Source organism: Pseudopipra pipra, chromosome 21, assembly GCF_036250125.1.
Source record: "Pseudopipra pipra isolate bDixPip1 chromosome 21, bDixPip1.hap1, whole genome shotgun sequence".
Classification (NCBI taxonomy): Eukaryota; Metazoa; Chordata; class Aves; order Passeriformes; family Pipridae; genus Pseudopipra; species Pseudopipra pipra.
This window is the reverse complement of record NC_087569.1, coordinates 4,021,405-4,036,285: the sequence shown is the minus strand read 5'-3', so window position 1 is coordinate 4,036,285 and position 14,881 is coordinate 4,021,405. Positions and strand designations below refer to the sequence as shown.

Here is a 14,881-nt window from a genome sequence, read left to right as displayed (position 1 = left end):
TGCCCATGTGTAAGAAGTACAACTAATACAAAACTGCAACATGAAGGTGTTAAAAACATTTATCAAGGGAAGAACCAGCATTATCTACCTCCTGCTACACTGCTGAACAAGTGAAGTGCTCCAGCAGCAATCAGGTTAAAGATAAAATTTTGATAAGTTTCTGCACTGGCAAGGCTGCAAAAGAATTCAAATACTTCAGTTAAGCCTTTGGATACTGGCCAAAATTATGCCATACTTGTTAATAGTAATTTTACTGCTTGTTCCAGCACAAAGTTCAGGAGCCTTTCTGGGTAAAATGGTATCAATATTTAGTACCATGTGAACGCTGCATCCTTCCTGACTCACCAAATGACACTGTCATGGATACTTATGTTCTCCTGTGATGTTGTCATGAGGAGATGTGGCAACTGAATCTCAACAAAGAAGGAAAGGTCACTTGGCTCCCAGCTCATATCCAGGAGGTGAAGGAGAGCTGTCTGCACACAGGATAAGGCAGGAAGCAATGACCTAAATAAAAGCAGAAGATAATAAAACACGACCTAAAGTTGAAATGGTGTCTGGGGAGTAGGGCAGACACCTATACACTGATTTTCAGGCTTTACTCTGCATTAAAATGAATAACTCAGGTTTATCAGTGTATCAGCTTACACAGTTTAGCAGGCATAGACTATGGAATTCAAAATAAAGGTGGTGTTTTTATGGATTCAGTTAAGATGGAGCTTATGCTATTGCCCCAGCATTAGCAAGAGGGTTTGTCTCTTCTCTGCAGTGCATTTTGGAGGAATTTTTTCTCTTAGAAAACTTTGCCATCTTCAGTCAAAACTGAACAAAGGACTTGAGAGTTACTGGCAGAGAGGCTGACATTTATAGTCACAAAATTCTCATTTCTTTAGGACACACAGCTAGAAATCCCCCAAATGCTAACCAGAATGTTACAAAACTTGAGTTTTAACATTAAAGCATGGTTGCAGAATTGCCATATTTATCGTGGCATCACTCTTGCCCGAGTATTCCACAATAAATTTGCTATTTCCAGTATTTCACTACCAAGCTTCAGAAACACATTGTGGAATCAGAACTACAAAATCTAATAATTCAAGTTTTTAACATTGATAAATTTATTGTGGTTTCCTGCATAGTAGTAATAACAAGCCAACTTGGCATTTTTGATCACAAGATCCTTATTTAGTTCTGTAAATAATGCAAAGTATAGTTTGATTAAGTCAAAATTAATTAAGGCATTAAACAACAAATAACAAATGATAAGGGAAGAGGTGTGGAGGAACAGTGAATAAAAATCACAGAAATAAGGCAAGACTTGTACTGTACCTGTCATTAATAGCACTAAATCCCTTCACAGAATTAACCAGGAATAAAACAAGCTGATAGTAGGACTCCCGAATCTCTTTGTGTAGCTCAGCACCACAACCTTCCAAGTTTCCAAAATAGCTGGAAATTAAAGAGTCAGTTTAGTAACCTAGAATTCATTGTTATACTTTAGGTAGGATGGTTTGTAAAAATTTTACAAACAGGCTATTTTTAAACCCCTTCCCAAAAGTGGGGAGAATGTTGTGTTTTTTTAAAATGCAGTCTGGTAGTTTCAAACAAAAATAAAAGAATCCTGTACCAGAAATCAGAAGGAACTCGTGGCACTAATGACAGAACATTCCTTCGAATTAAAAAGGTCCTTTACAAGAATCTAATCAAGATCTTAAAGGAAGTCAGTGCACAAGATGACCATGGAGAGCTCCTGACAAGGGAGAAGCCAAGTGACAGAGTTGACACACCACAGAAATGAGACCTAAATTTATGAACCAGAGCAGCACAGTGTTGGCTCCTGATCTGAGACAGGGCTTTCTAGTTGTATACAAAATTTGGAAAAAAAAATAAATTCCAAATTGTCTTTCCTCACTTAGAACAACAACTGCACAACCATATAATTGATATGATCTCCTTTGGCTCTTTTCCCTGGGTGGGGGAGCATGTCCAGGAACTGGTGCCAAGCCAACAGCACTGCAGACCTTGGCTGGACATCCATCCTTTTGGCCTCTGGCACACAAGTGGAATATGCCACCCCACAACAAAACTGGTCTGGTACAGGTGTCACACCCAAAGTTATGAAAATTCATGAAAAAGCAAATGTTACAGCGTGCACCAATCTTGGATGTCATTCTGCCAGACACTCTGTAAATCAAGATGACACCTAAAGTTCACAAAAATTATAAAGATGCAATGTTACCTAAGTAATTACAAGTTAAATTAGTTGGATCACTACAGGTTTCTCTTAGATGACAAAGAAACCAATCTAGAACCAGAGAGGAACTGTAACTACAGCAATAAGTGAAGACTTCAGTCTTTTTGAGTCTATTGTGATCCGGTTGGGACTGTAAAGATGTTTCTGTGAGACTCAAACACATGCTACCTACTGGCATGAACAGCTGTGCAACCAAGTCCCACTTGAAAATAATAATTAATTTTTATTTTTTTAACTGAAGCACACAAGATATGCACAGCAGCCTGAAAACTAAACCTCAAGTCATATTTTTATTATCCACATGTGTTGAAAAGCAATAACTTTCTACTGTTTTCAATATACATGAACTGGGGGAGCACAAGGACTAAGACATTAAATCACATGGCTGAGATTTATCCAAATAACGACCTACTTTGTGAAATCTTTCTGGCAGGCCAGAAGTTCCAGGAGGAAGAGCACACAGGGAGGGTGAAAGCAGTGTGGCTGCCCAAGAGAGTTGAGGCACTGGCGGATTGTCTTGAGCACTTCCATGATACTCTGCCCTTGGGATTTTCTCAAAGCAAGAACCTTTAAAACACTAAGAGCAAAAAAAACAAAAAACAAACAGAAAACAAAACAATGAAAACTTCAAAATAAATAAATCACAATTCAAGAAGCCTTTGACTAATCACACAAGAGCTTTGTATCTAAATTTTCAGTTCTATTTCAGCAGTTGGGTGACTGACAGAGCTCCAAACAGAACCCAGCAATTCCTGCACCACCCCACGTTTTAGAGCCCAAACCAGACAAGCTGAGAACAGGAAATCTCTCTTCTGATTAACATTTTCAGAATACCAGGTAACTTGAGATGGAACCCCTCTCTGTGTGGTATCAAGGATTGGTAACAGTGATACACCATGTCTTTGCTGTTTGTAGATAAAAAGTAAAATGCCCCTGCAAATAAAATAAATCTCAGGAAGCAAGACAATAAATTGCCAAATAATTGTCTTTTACATTCTGTTCTACATGACAGAAGCAAATGAAATGAAATAGGACTCTCTGAGCCACTACCTGGTCATGAATAGCTGAAGTCTGATACCTAAGTCTGACAACTATTCATATATAAAATGTTTTTCAATACTGTCTTGATGCTAAAATATGTTTTATTCCTCCTGAAGAGGTGTGAAGATGAGCTTCTGTATTTTATAATGGGCAACATTTTCAATTTGCTTACCTCTCATGTGAAAGGGACTGATCCTTTATAAAGTCTAAAATGTTCTTCAAAATAGGGTATTTTTCCTTTACAGTAGGCACAGGTCTTGGCTCCTCCATGGATCTGAAGGACAGGAGCCTCAGCCTTCCCCTGCTCAGCTGAGACTTCCTTGTAGGGGTGGAAGGAGGTGATGACACATCTTCTTGCTGGGAAACTGCATTTTCAACAGGTTTACTATGAAATGCAGGTGCTGCTTCTGTTGGGAGGGGGTCTGGAACTTGTTTAATCTTCAGCTCAGACTGTGATGTTTGGTCCCCCTCTTTTGAAACAGGGTGAGTTCCTGCACTGGGTGAATGTGCTGCCTGGAAGTCCATGTCCACAACTGAACCTTTTCTTTGGCATTTATCACTGACAGGCTGCTGGGGGTCATCAATGTCTTGGGCTTCCAAGTCTGAAGCAGAATCTTTCGTCTTTGCTCTTACAGGCAAAAAGTTCAGTAACAGAAGGCTCTTCTGCATGCAGAGTTTTGCTGCAGCACAAAACCAGTAAGAGTTAAAACCATGACAACTGAACAGCAAACTTGCTGTCTTCTGCTAAGAAAGTGATTTATCTTATTTCTTCTGAGCCAAGACAGCCAGAAAATGCTGGTTTCCTTATTATATTGATCATGAAACACCATCAGTTGGGTAAGTTTATATTTGCAAATCTGAATAATCCCACTGAACCACTGAAGTACACAGCAGTTAATGAGAATACATTTTATTCTAATAACCATCAGCTGCTATTCCAACATCAGTTCACTGTGGTAAGAAGTATCTACAAAAATAGATGAACATAAGTTCAGAACCAGATGACCCAAGTGAGAGGTCACTCCCTGCAGAATTTCCTCACATTCTATTTTCTGCAAAGAACAGCAGAGAACAATTCATGCAATGAATTGCAATGACAGTTCATGCAATGTGCACTGGGTTATCTCTTAAGGTATTAAAAAGTAACCCCAGTTGCCAACTTACCTTTTACAGCAAAAATAATGTCTTAAGATTTACAAGACAATGCTTTAGTAAACTCCCTGGAGTGCTTATACATTTGGAAAGGCAAGACTCACCAAGAGTTTCTGGGTTCACCTCACTTGTTTCCGTGTTCTGCTTCTCCTCAGTATCATTTCCCCTCCCCATCAGGGATTTCTGCTTCATTTCCAACTGCAGACAGGATGTTAAAATAGTTAAAATATGATCCCCCCTGTGTATCTCTACAGCAGGTAGGATGAAGACTGTATTGCTCTAAAGGAATTTAACCTCAAGAACAGATGACAGTGGTAACTATTCCCCACTGCAGTGCAAACCACCCAGAGTCTCCAAGAGCAGCACCTCAACTGTCAGAGCTGCTCCAGGTTTGTAGGCTGAGAGCATTCCCTGTCTTGTGACTGGATGTGCATCAGCACTCTGAGCAAAAAAAAGGCTTCTCCCTTACCCCCACACTCAGGAAAAGATATATATCCATATATCCATATATCTAGTCATGAGATAAGGTTCTCCAAAAACATGTCATCTCACTGGTGAGCTCTGTCAGATGCAATGGGTGAAGGCAATTACTCATCCAAACATGCATCTGCACTCACTGCACCTCCAGGATAACAAGCTGCCAGGAATTCTTAGGCAGGAAAGGGAGAAGCTCACAAGATACTAGAATGATGTTTAAGACAGATTTCTTTTTATTCTATACCTCAAAAGAGCTCCAACTGCAATGTAAGAATCTTCCTAATTAACAACACACATTCTTACTGAAAAATATCACAAATTTAACTGATTGAGTCAAATTCAGTCCTAAATACTCACAATGGCACATCTGGGGCAGAGGGAAGGTGGGGGGGGAGTGTAAAACTACATTTAAACATTTAAGTTCAAAGCTTAGAAGTAAATATATGTTCCTCCTAAGTGAAAACAGTTGACTTAGAATCACTGAAGGAAGACATTGTTCCACCCTGCTCCTTAACATTGCATTGTAAAATATTAAGGCAAATGACATTCATAGATATCCCCCTGAGTGATCTTACCATCCATATTCTAATGGAATCAGCCAGGGAATATACTTGTGCAAACTCATCACACAAAGGCACCTTGCCTCCACTGTTGACTGGAAATGAGAGAAAGAAGAGTCCTGTTTATTTACAGCTCTGTTTTTATACAACTACTTCACTAAAATTATGCTACAGCTCTCCCCTCATCTCTTAGTCAATGCTTGGAATTATGCCTGTAAGAAAAACAGGGAATAAAACCTGCCAACTTTCATATGTCTTAAATACATAAACTGCACCTTGACAGAGTTATTTACAAAGTTAAATTACGAGTATCTTCCTCATCTCTCCCCAAAACTGACGCCTGAAGTCATGGAAAATAAAAACCTCTCCCTATACACACAAATATCACTGATGCAAACAGAAATCAGAATAATCAAGAAATGCTTAGTATTAACTTAAAGCTCTATAGATGTATTTGTTTCCTCTATTGCTTTATGCTTTATTGAATTTCTGGAATGGACCTTCAAGATCAATTTACAAAAATTAAAAACCTGCCAAAACAGTGTCCATGCAAACTGGCCTGACAATGACTATGGAGAAAAAGACATTCCTACTCAGTCTTCCTTTTGCATTTCCCCTTTTTTTTATTTTTTATTTCCTTTCTCCTTTTCAGGGTGACTCGTCCCTATGTCACATGGCAGAGGGGAACAGGGGCCTGAAATGACTCTGCCCCAGCACAACCTGACATAACAGTGGGATGGATTTCTCAAGCACTCACTAATAATTTCCTGTGCTACCCCAGTTTTCAATCTCACTCAGAAAATTAGCCCAGTTGTCAGACACAGACAAGATGACTAAAGGCAGTAACCACGTTAGTCATCGAGTCAGTCTCTGTGTCAGTCATTTCCAGTCGTAACTTTAGAGCTCAGAAAAATAGCTCAATCATTCTATGACCCTATGAAAATGTAAGATGTTTGGTGTCAAAATTATGACAGAAAGTGAAAGCCTAAAATGAAACCCTTCAAAACCAAGCAACATCTTATTATCCAATACTTCAAATAATCCAAATACTTCCAATAAACTTAAGGGAAGGATGGTCTGAGTTAAAAAGTTGCTCATTTTACCTCCTGAAAAGTTGTGATACAATGGATATTATACAAATTAAAAGCAAAACATTGCTTTTTATTTAAAAAGAAAATTTAAATATGCATTTTGAGGACACCAAGGTTAGTTTCCAAAGTATATTTCAGAGGTCATTCACACCTCCTCCAACCCCAGCAGTTAATAACATATGTAAGTTGTTGGGTTTTTAGAAGAGATACAATGAGAGTGGAAAATGATCCAAGAACCTCTAATAATTGGGAGCCTCTCTGTTCTGAATTAAAGCCCCAGACAAAATCACTACTCTCTTTATGTATAGTTCTATAGGATTAGTGGCTTCTGATGGTTATTAATATTTTGCCAGCGCTCCAAAGACAAAAGTATATATTAATAAAAAATAAACACTCTAGAGAGATGGCTTATCCAGTCTACCTAAGTGATACCTTTATACAGAACATCTTTTTTAAAACTGGCCCCACTAAACTGATTTTTAAAGGTTATGAACTGAGCTGTAAGAGAGCCTTTTACAAACTTTTAAGTCTTCATTATTAAGATAATCTAATAATATTAGAGTTACCATATTTTTGAAGCTTCTCAAATAAATCTGGAGTGAGATACACCAAAGCAGCAAATGTTGAGTTCACAGCTTGATCAATAGTAGAACCAGCAACTATATCTGTCTTTGGGGTCTGTTTTTTACATGCCTGTGTAAGTCCTTTGAAAAGTTCAGATTTTTGCCCACTGAAGTCCTGGGCAGGATCTGATTTTGCAAAGTCGATAAGAAAGTTACGGCCGACGTCGTGGGGAGAGCTCCGAGCCTGCAGAGGGTGGCAGAAAACATGGATTTTAATATTATTAATAATATATTAACATTATCTGAAAAAACTGTTGCAGCTCCTTTGGTGTAATTAAGTCAACTTGCAGCTTATCCAGCGCAGTTGAACAAACTGATCTAATGAAAGACGTCCCTGCACAAGGTGGGCAGTGAATTAGATGATCTCTGAAGGTCCCTCCAAACCATTTTATACAGTCATAGAATAGAATCACAGACTGCTTTGAGTTGGAAGGGATCTTAAAGCTCATCCCTGCCATGGGCAGGGTCACCTTCCACTAGACCAGGTTGCTCCAAGCCCCATCCAGCCTGGCTGGATTTATTAGTTTCCATTTTCATAGAATAAAGGGCTCAGAACAGTTCCTTCCCTCCTTGAATTAAACAGCACAAGTGATGACAACTTTAGCACAGCAGCATAACCTTAAGGGCATAAGAACTCCATAAATTCAAACAAATGTGGGTGATGCCCAGGGATTCCATGCCAGTGGAACAAAAGCAGGGTGCAAGTACCTCTTTTTTCTCCTGGTGCTTGGTACTGCTCTGCCTGGCTCCCGGGGCTGCCTCAGGACACATCTGATGCCTGAAGACAGGTTTCCACAGAGGAGAATTAAGAACTGATGTTACTTTCAAAGGAGGCAAGTCTGCTTCACTACCTAGTTCTGCAAGAAAATCAAAACAGATGCTTCAGTCACCAAAGACTTTTCTTCAGTTTTACAGCTTAATGAAAATAATAAATATTAAACATCCAATAGGGGGGAAAAAACCCCAAAAAGTTAATGCAAGTAGACTAAACAAGTAATTTAACAATGTTCTCTGTTAATCCAACATGGTACAGAAAAGTGATATATCTTTTCTTAAATGGCAGCATCAATATCTTATTTTATAGTGACAAGGTTACATTATGGAAGGACTTTAAATAAAACATTTTTGCTGTTCTTATAACTATAGAAATTCCCCAATTTGCGAGAGAGTTTAAAAGCTTTTTCTCTTACTAAAGACATAATAATTTGCTATATGTAAGCATGCTTATATTAAGAAAGGAACAAAATATTCTATAAGAACATTTCAATTAGTTCCCTAAATTCACAGGCAAGTAGCTGCCTAATTCTACAAATACTGACCACCTGATGGCAGCAAGACCTCTTTAACCTTGTTAAATTTATCCAAAGTGGTGAATGGATTCTGATTTAGGAAGCTAGACAGAAGTGTTCTGGTTGTGAAGTTAAGGAACGAGCAACTTCTTTATTTACTTCGTATTTTACTTATCTTCACTGGCCCAAAACCTAAGTGAACTTAACCACTGGAATTAAGCAAACTTAATTTGTGAGTTCAAATTTCGATCACTCTGAAACATGAAGCTTTTTAAAATCACTTGTGTTCTATGCTGTGTTCTATGCTGTGTTCTGTGTATTTTTTTCGGTTTGCTGGCTGCATGTTCACACCCCCCCAGCGTGGGGTGGGTCACAGCACTAGGGAACAATTTTAAAAGGGGAAAAAAAGAACACATTACTCCATAAATATAACTCAGCTTAGTGTGTTCACTCTCAGGTGTCCACGTCTTCCACGGGCGGCAAGTTGAGAGAAACACAAAAGGAACTTGGTTTTCACGGGGAGCTCTACCCAGAACGTCCCTGTATTTCCTCTCTGCTGGAGCCCTGGGAGGCACTCACCTCGTTGGGATTTCAGGGCCATGCTTCGGGAAGCCAAGCGCCCCATCAGCCGGGAGACAAGAAGCTGTAAATCCAAGCCCCAAGACACGGCGACGTCGGGGAGCCCGTAAGCAGTGACGGAGAACTTGTAGCCCCACTCATTATTACTGCTGTCAGAGTGAAAGAGAAACTGCAGCCGTGGGCCAGCCTTAAAGGTCACTTTCTACAGAGCAACAAAACAGTCATTTTGCCAAATGTACATGACAGGAGAACGTTTCAGGGTAATGAATTCCCTTCAGCAACTCTGGGGTTTTCAGTACTATGTGCTGTCCATAACAGATCTCATTTCCCCCACTACCTCGATGAGAAACCCACAATACTAAGCAGGGAAAATTTCTATTCAATAGCTTAATGAGACATTTTATAGATGACTGAGCTTTAGAGCCACAAAACAAGAGAGCAGTGTCCCATTTGAGTAGGTCTCACTTCCCCACAGGAAGGGCCACGCTTGTCTCATGATGTAAAAACTTGTGAGGGCAGAGTAAGTTTTACCCATGTAGCTACTGGCAGTTAAACATGATTATTCCTTTTCATTTTTACTGACTGCAAAGAGGGATTCTTTACTCATTCACTCCTTTTCTTTGCAGCATTTCAGACTTTCTTCCTCACCTCCTGCCCTCCCACCTCTAAGAGGGAATAAACACACCCCCAAACAAAATCCCACATCCTTTTAGACAGTAGGTTTCCACAGGAATCATAAGGATTTCCTAAGATTGGATATATCACTTGGTTCAGAATTTTAAAGGTGCTCACCTTAGGCCACTTCTCAGTGCCAACCTTTGTATCGTAACGAGTTTTGGCCCCTCTGGCATCAGTAAACTCCAGGTAATCATACCTGTGAAAATTGCAATTCATTACTTCCTAATTTACTGCTTTAGTTTTGGAGGGAAAATGTTTGCTTTGGGATTTTCACAAGTGCTGCATCTCAGTGCACCCTGTCACATCTCTCTGAACCACACCTTCTGCTAAGGAATTTGTTTCATGTTTCAGTGCAGCAGCCCCAGCAGACACTGTTTTCTCCAGAATTTTCCCAACCCTTCAGTAATAGGTGCCAAATCCAACATCTGGCAAACACCTTAAATAAGCAGTAGCCTGATACGTCACCAAGAAAAGCCAAGCCAATAGTTTTGCCTTAAGAGGGCAAAATAAACACCACAAGCACAAACTGTGGTGGTTACAAAACACATCAAGGCCAAAGGAAGCAAAATTCCTGTGAACAGCACAGCACATTTGCCAGGAGAAGTGGCTTTCAGCACGAGGTCAGTCAAAACACACACTGTGTATCACCCTGGACAAGGAAATCAAAATGGCACGTTTGGAGTGCACATTGAAACAGGAATTGCCCCTCTGCAAAGAGATTCTGGAATCTAACCCAGCACAAGATTCAATTACCTCCTTTCAGTTTCACATTTTTCATCAAATTCCACCTCAAAGTAAGTTGCCCCATGGCACAGGAAGACTGAGACCTCATGGCAATTATTCTCATAGTTATGAGGTGATTCCATAGTCCATGTTCTCAACACCACAGGCTGCTCCTGCTGCCAGCTTTCCATTTCCATCTGCACAACAAAAATGCATTCTCAGACACAAATCTAAAGCATTTTTAAAAATATTACCAAACTAGCTGTTTATGTCCATACTTGCAAGTTGCCAGATGCACATACAAATGGCATTTAAAAGGCTACAGCACTGATTTACACTGAAACTAGTTCTGAAGACATCCTTGATAACCACAGTAAGGAAGCACTTCTAAAGCACATTCCAGTCTACTGCAGGAGGAGACAGTCTCACCCACAAGTGACTACAAGTCTCCAAAGATGACAAAAAGGAGTCTGGGTGACTAATGTAGATTTAAACATCTACACTACAGACATGCAGACTTTGTTTGCATCACCACAAGCGATGAAGCTAAAAATATTAAGCACGAGCTATTTTTAATTTATTTTCCTCTTCACCCTCAGAATCCCTCCTTCCCATCTACCTTCTAGGCTGCTCATTCCACCTGCACTTTGTGATCACTTTGCTCATCTTCCACATCACACAGATGTATTTCTAGTTCTTCACTCAACATTTCATTACACATCCCACGTTCTTAGAAGCTTTCCAGCTCTGTTCCAATGCTCACCCACACTATCACCCCAGTTTTCTATGTCTTTCTTGTAATTTTGCTTTTGCTTCACTGTGTTTACAGTGCCTGTGTCTTCAGTTACCTTATGAGGTTCACTACAAAGGCTTTTCAGTGGTTCTATCAAAGTGCTGAATCCCTGTAGCAGAGTACAGTGTGGAATGTCTAAAGTGCAAAAATCCAACAGGAAGATGACCTAGGAGAAAAGGAGAAAACACAGATCTCATGAAATGCCCAAAAACCACAGCCAAGCCACCCAGAAATAGGACAAAATCCCCCTGCTCACTTACCAGCTGACGAGTTGCCATGGCAAAGACAGAGTTACTGATTTTTTCTACTATAGTTTTGCCACTATATTGTGATAAAAGTGACTGCAAAATCGTTCTGATGTTTGACAGGAACTGGCCCACATCTAAAGAGGAAAAAAAAAACCCTTAAGAGCCACCTCAAGGATTTGCTCCCACAACCCACTTGATCAAACATGAAATGCATGGGATGTGCACAAGGACAAAGCAGGAAAGGATCTGCTGCCCCAAGGCAGTGACACCCAACAGTTAGAGAAGTTTTCTGTGATATTTCTATTGAGGAAACAAGTCATGCTTGTCAATGATAACACAGAATAGATGAGTGATGAGTAATTTAATCAAACACTCCAAGATTGTTTCAACAACCTCAGTGTATCCAGCAGCCTCCCTGAACAGTTATTAAGCAATAAGTTAGGGTAGGAATTTTCTAGCTTTAGCCCTACTCCATTTTTAAATGTTTATTTAAACTGATTTATATACAAATAACTTGTTTATATACAAATAACTTATTTATATACAAATAACATTAACATTAAGTAATTTTATAAAAAATTACACCTCTGTTAAGTACTTGGCCCAATTAATTATTCAATACTGAGCTGCTGCACTAAAAAAAAAACTAATCCCCCTCAAAAAACCCAACAAAACCCCTTAAAAGTGTCCAGCTTCTTAAGCAAGTTCCTTTCTTCTTGCTCTCCCAAATATCTAGCAAAATATATATTATAAACCCAGGAGTTTATCCAAATAAGGGACACTTAAACTAAAACATTCAAATAAAAGTCTGTAACTATTTGTAGTTTGGGTTTTTTTTCAGTATTTGACCCCCCAAACTCCCTGAAATGCTTTATGCAGATTCTCCCAAGGTAAGATTACAGCTAAAACTCCAGGTTGCTCAATGTGCCTACAAATTACTTTCTAGAGAGATTAGAAGTGCTATGAGAGATATGAGTGTGCCTCAGGCAACCTCTGGTGATCCCTCATTACACTGCAATTTGCAAAATCACACTTTGAAGTCCTGTATTGCAGCACAATTAATTCTGCACTCAACCCCAGCACTTACAGTTTTTAAGTATTTCTACTGCAAGATCCTTGGCTGAATTATCAGTGCCCTTGAGCTGCAGGTAGCACCAGGAGAGGAGGCTGCCCTGAACAGACCAGAATAAGGAAGCCAAGACTGTGCCACTCTCTTGCTGTGCAACATCCAGCATCATCATTTCACACTGAAAAATAAAGAAGAGCATTGAAGAATGTAATGCAGCCTCTTCTGCTGCAGAATGACACACAATATGTAGCTGTGTGTCAACTGTGATGGACATTCTCATCCCACTCACCCCAGAAAAAAAGATGAAATGCAAATGACAGGCAGTTTGTAACACGAAGCAACTGATGGGTTTTGTTTTGATATATCCCAATTTTAAATAGGAACAGCCACATATGAGTCACTCAACGTTCTCAGCACATTTTTTCTCCATATGTAAATGGCCCTCCTCCATTCCCCCCCCCTCAGTGACATGGCCAATTCTATCCTCTCAAAATGGGATGATTGCTTCTGTATCCGAGTGTCTCCCCGTGGAAAAATACCACAGCTTATACATTACCTACTCCACTATCACAGAATGTCAATGTTTAAAGGAAAACACTTCAGAGCTGGTTGGAAAACCTAATCCTACCAATGCACAGCCAGGAATAGCTGCATCCAGAAGGAGAGGAGAGCTGGTTCCTTGGCACCCATCTCAGGCAGGCAGCTCGTGTTTGAAGGCACACAAAATCCATGACAAAGAAGCAGGAGCAGTGCAAAGACAGTTACCTCTCGTGCTGCCACCAGCAGAAGGGTGTCCATGACTGACAGCACCTCACTTATGTCAAAATTTGCAGAAACTCCTTTCTCTGGTAATAATAAGAGCCCACCAGGATCTTGATCACTACAAGACAAAGATCTTCTTTACCAACCAACCACAAGGAGTTCCAAACCACAAATTTAGCTATTCTTCTGTGACAAATCTGGAGAGATCCTACTGTATAATTACTTGGAAAAATCAAAAGTTTGTGTTCTGATGACTCCAGATGGATTAAATCAATAACAACCATCACCATGGGCAAACAATTACTTAAAAACCTGGAAGACAGCCTTGGAGAAGCCTGAGAGCAATACAATGTGATTTCAGCACCAGCCTTGGCCAATGTTTTATAGTTATTCAGTTAATAAACATACTGAGGAGTAGCCAATGTTTTATAGTTATTCAGTTAATAAACATACTCCTTTCTACAGCAAAATCCCTTGAATATTTTCGAGAATTATTTTCCAGGGGAGTATCATATCTAAAAAGGATTATATACAAACTTATGAACAGATGTGGGCTATCAGACAAATATTTCCAATTTCAGGACCCCTTACCTGAAGTGGGTACACAAGGATCTGAAGGCAAGATGTACAGATTGCTTATGTTCTTGTTCTGTGATGTTTTTCTAGAAAAGGAAAAAGATTTATTTTTATGATATGTTCTGTTTCCCTCCTCTGTGAGAAAGAATTCTAATTTCTGCCTTCTACTGTTCATTTTTGGTAAGAAAGGCAGGGTTAGCTCCTCTATCTTTGGATAAGCTGCAGAGAGAGAGAAAGGGGAAAGGGTAAAAAGAGGCAAAGAAAAAAAAAAGTAAGGTTTTTACTTGAATGGGACAAAGTATGCATTATTTGACAACAACAACTCAGATTTGTCCTCTTTTCTGCATAAAAGCAAGCAGGTTCTAAACAATCAATCTCTTATGTAATGGTTTACCATCATGGTGAAGAGCTGGTGTCTCCTGGTCTGCCTGTCTGGGAAAAACACTGCAGCTCCACTGAGCAGGGTGTTCTTAACTTCCTCTTTTAGCATTTTCATTGGCATGGAGTTACTGTCCCCCATATCCACCACTGCTCAGACAAAAAGGAAACAAAATTACAAGCTCTAATTAATACTAATAGAGGCATAACTGAATTCAAAATGTTAAGACTACACAGCTTCAAGTCCTTGCAATCCCATTATACCCACAGAAAAGGAGGGGAAACTTTTTAACTTCTAGCAAGAAAGATTTGTCTGAGAATATATTTATTCACTGAGTAAATCAGTTCTAGGAACATCATGACTTGAAAACCATCAAAGCTAATAAAGTTTCTAAGATGTGACAGATTCTATATGAACTGGTTTTTCTCCAGCTTACTTTGCATGAGACTATTCAAAATACACTTGAATAAAGAATGTGCCACCCTCCTTCCAACGAAATTTAATGTGTCAATCCCATTCTCTTCACTGGCTCCAGAACCTTCCTGTAAACCTTACAGACTCCTTGTGAGCTCATTTATATTTATATG

The 14,881-nt window shown here is 39.5% G+C and overlaps 1 protein-coding gene across 2 annotated transcripts in view; it reads right to left on the bottom strand.

Annotated features, from left to right (window-relative positions):
• ZZEF1 (zinc finger ZZ-type and EF-hand domain containing 1) overlaps window positions 1–14,881 on the bottom strand; it is a 57,966-nt gene that overhangs the window by 23,466 nt on the left and 19,619 nt on the right. For both annotated transcript variants that reach the window (XM_064677748.1, XM_064677749.1), the window contains exons 16-32: window positions 14,310–14,443; window positions 13,931–14,001; window positions 13,343–13,457; window positions 12,596–12,755; window positions 11,521–11,642; window positions 11,316–11,426; window positions 10,498–10,664; window positions 9,859–9,940; window positions 9,067–9,268; window positions 7,907–8,055; window positions 7,142–7,382; window positions 5,500–5,579; window positions 4,552–4,645; window positions 3,468–3,975; window positions 2,667–2,831; window positions 1,330–1,449; window positions 346–507 (exon numbers count right to left, since the gene is read on the bottom strand). In XM_064677748.1, the coding sequence (XP_064533818.1) occupies window positions 346–507; window positions 1,330–1,449; window positions 2,667–2,831; window positions 3,468–3,975; window positions 4,552–4,645; window positions 5,500–5,579; window positions 7,142–7,382; window positions 7,907–8,055; window positions 9,067–9,268; window positions 9,859–9,940; window positions 10,498–10,664; window positions 11,316–11,426; window positions 11,521–11,642; window positions 12,596–12,755; window positions 13,343–13,457; window positions 13,931–14,001; window positions 14,310–14,443 (2,683 nt within the window). The remainder of the gene's footprint in view (window positions 1–345; window positions 508–1,329; window positions 1,450–2,666; window positions 2,832–3,467; window positions 3,976–4,551; window positions 4,646–5,499; window positions 5,580–7,141; window positions 7,383–7,906; window positions 8,056–9,066; window positions 9,269–9,858; window positions 9,941–10,497; window positions 10,665–11,315; window positions 11,427–11,520; window positions 11,643–12,595; window positions 12,756–13,342; window positions 13,458–13,930; window positions 14,002–14,309; window positions 14,444–14,881) is intronic.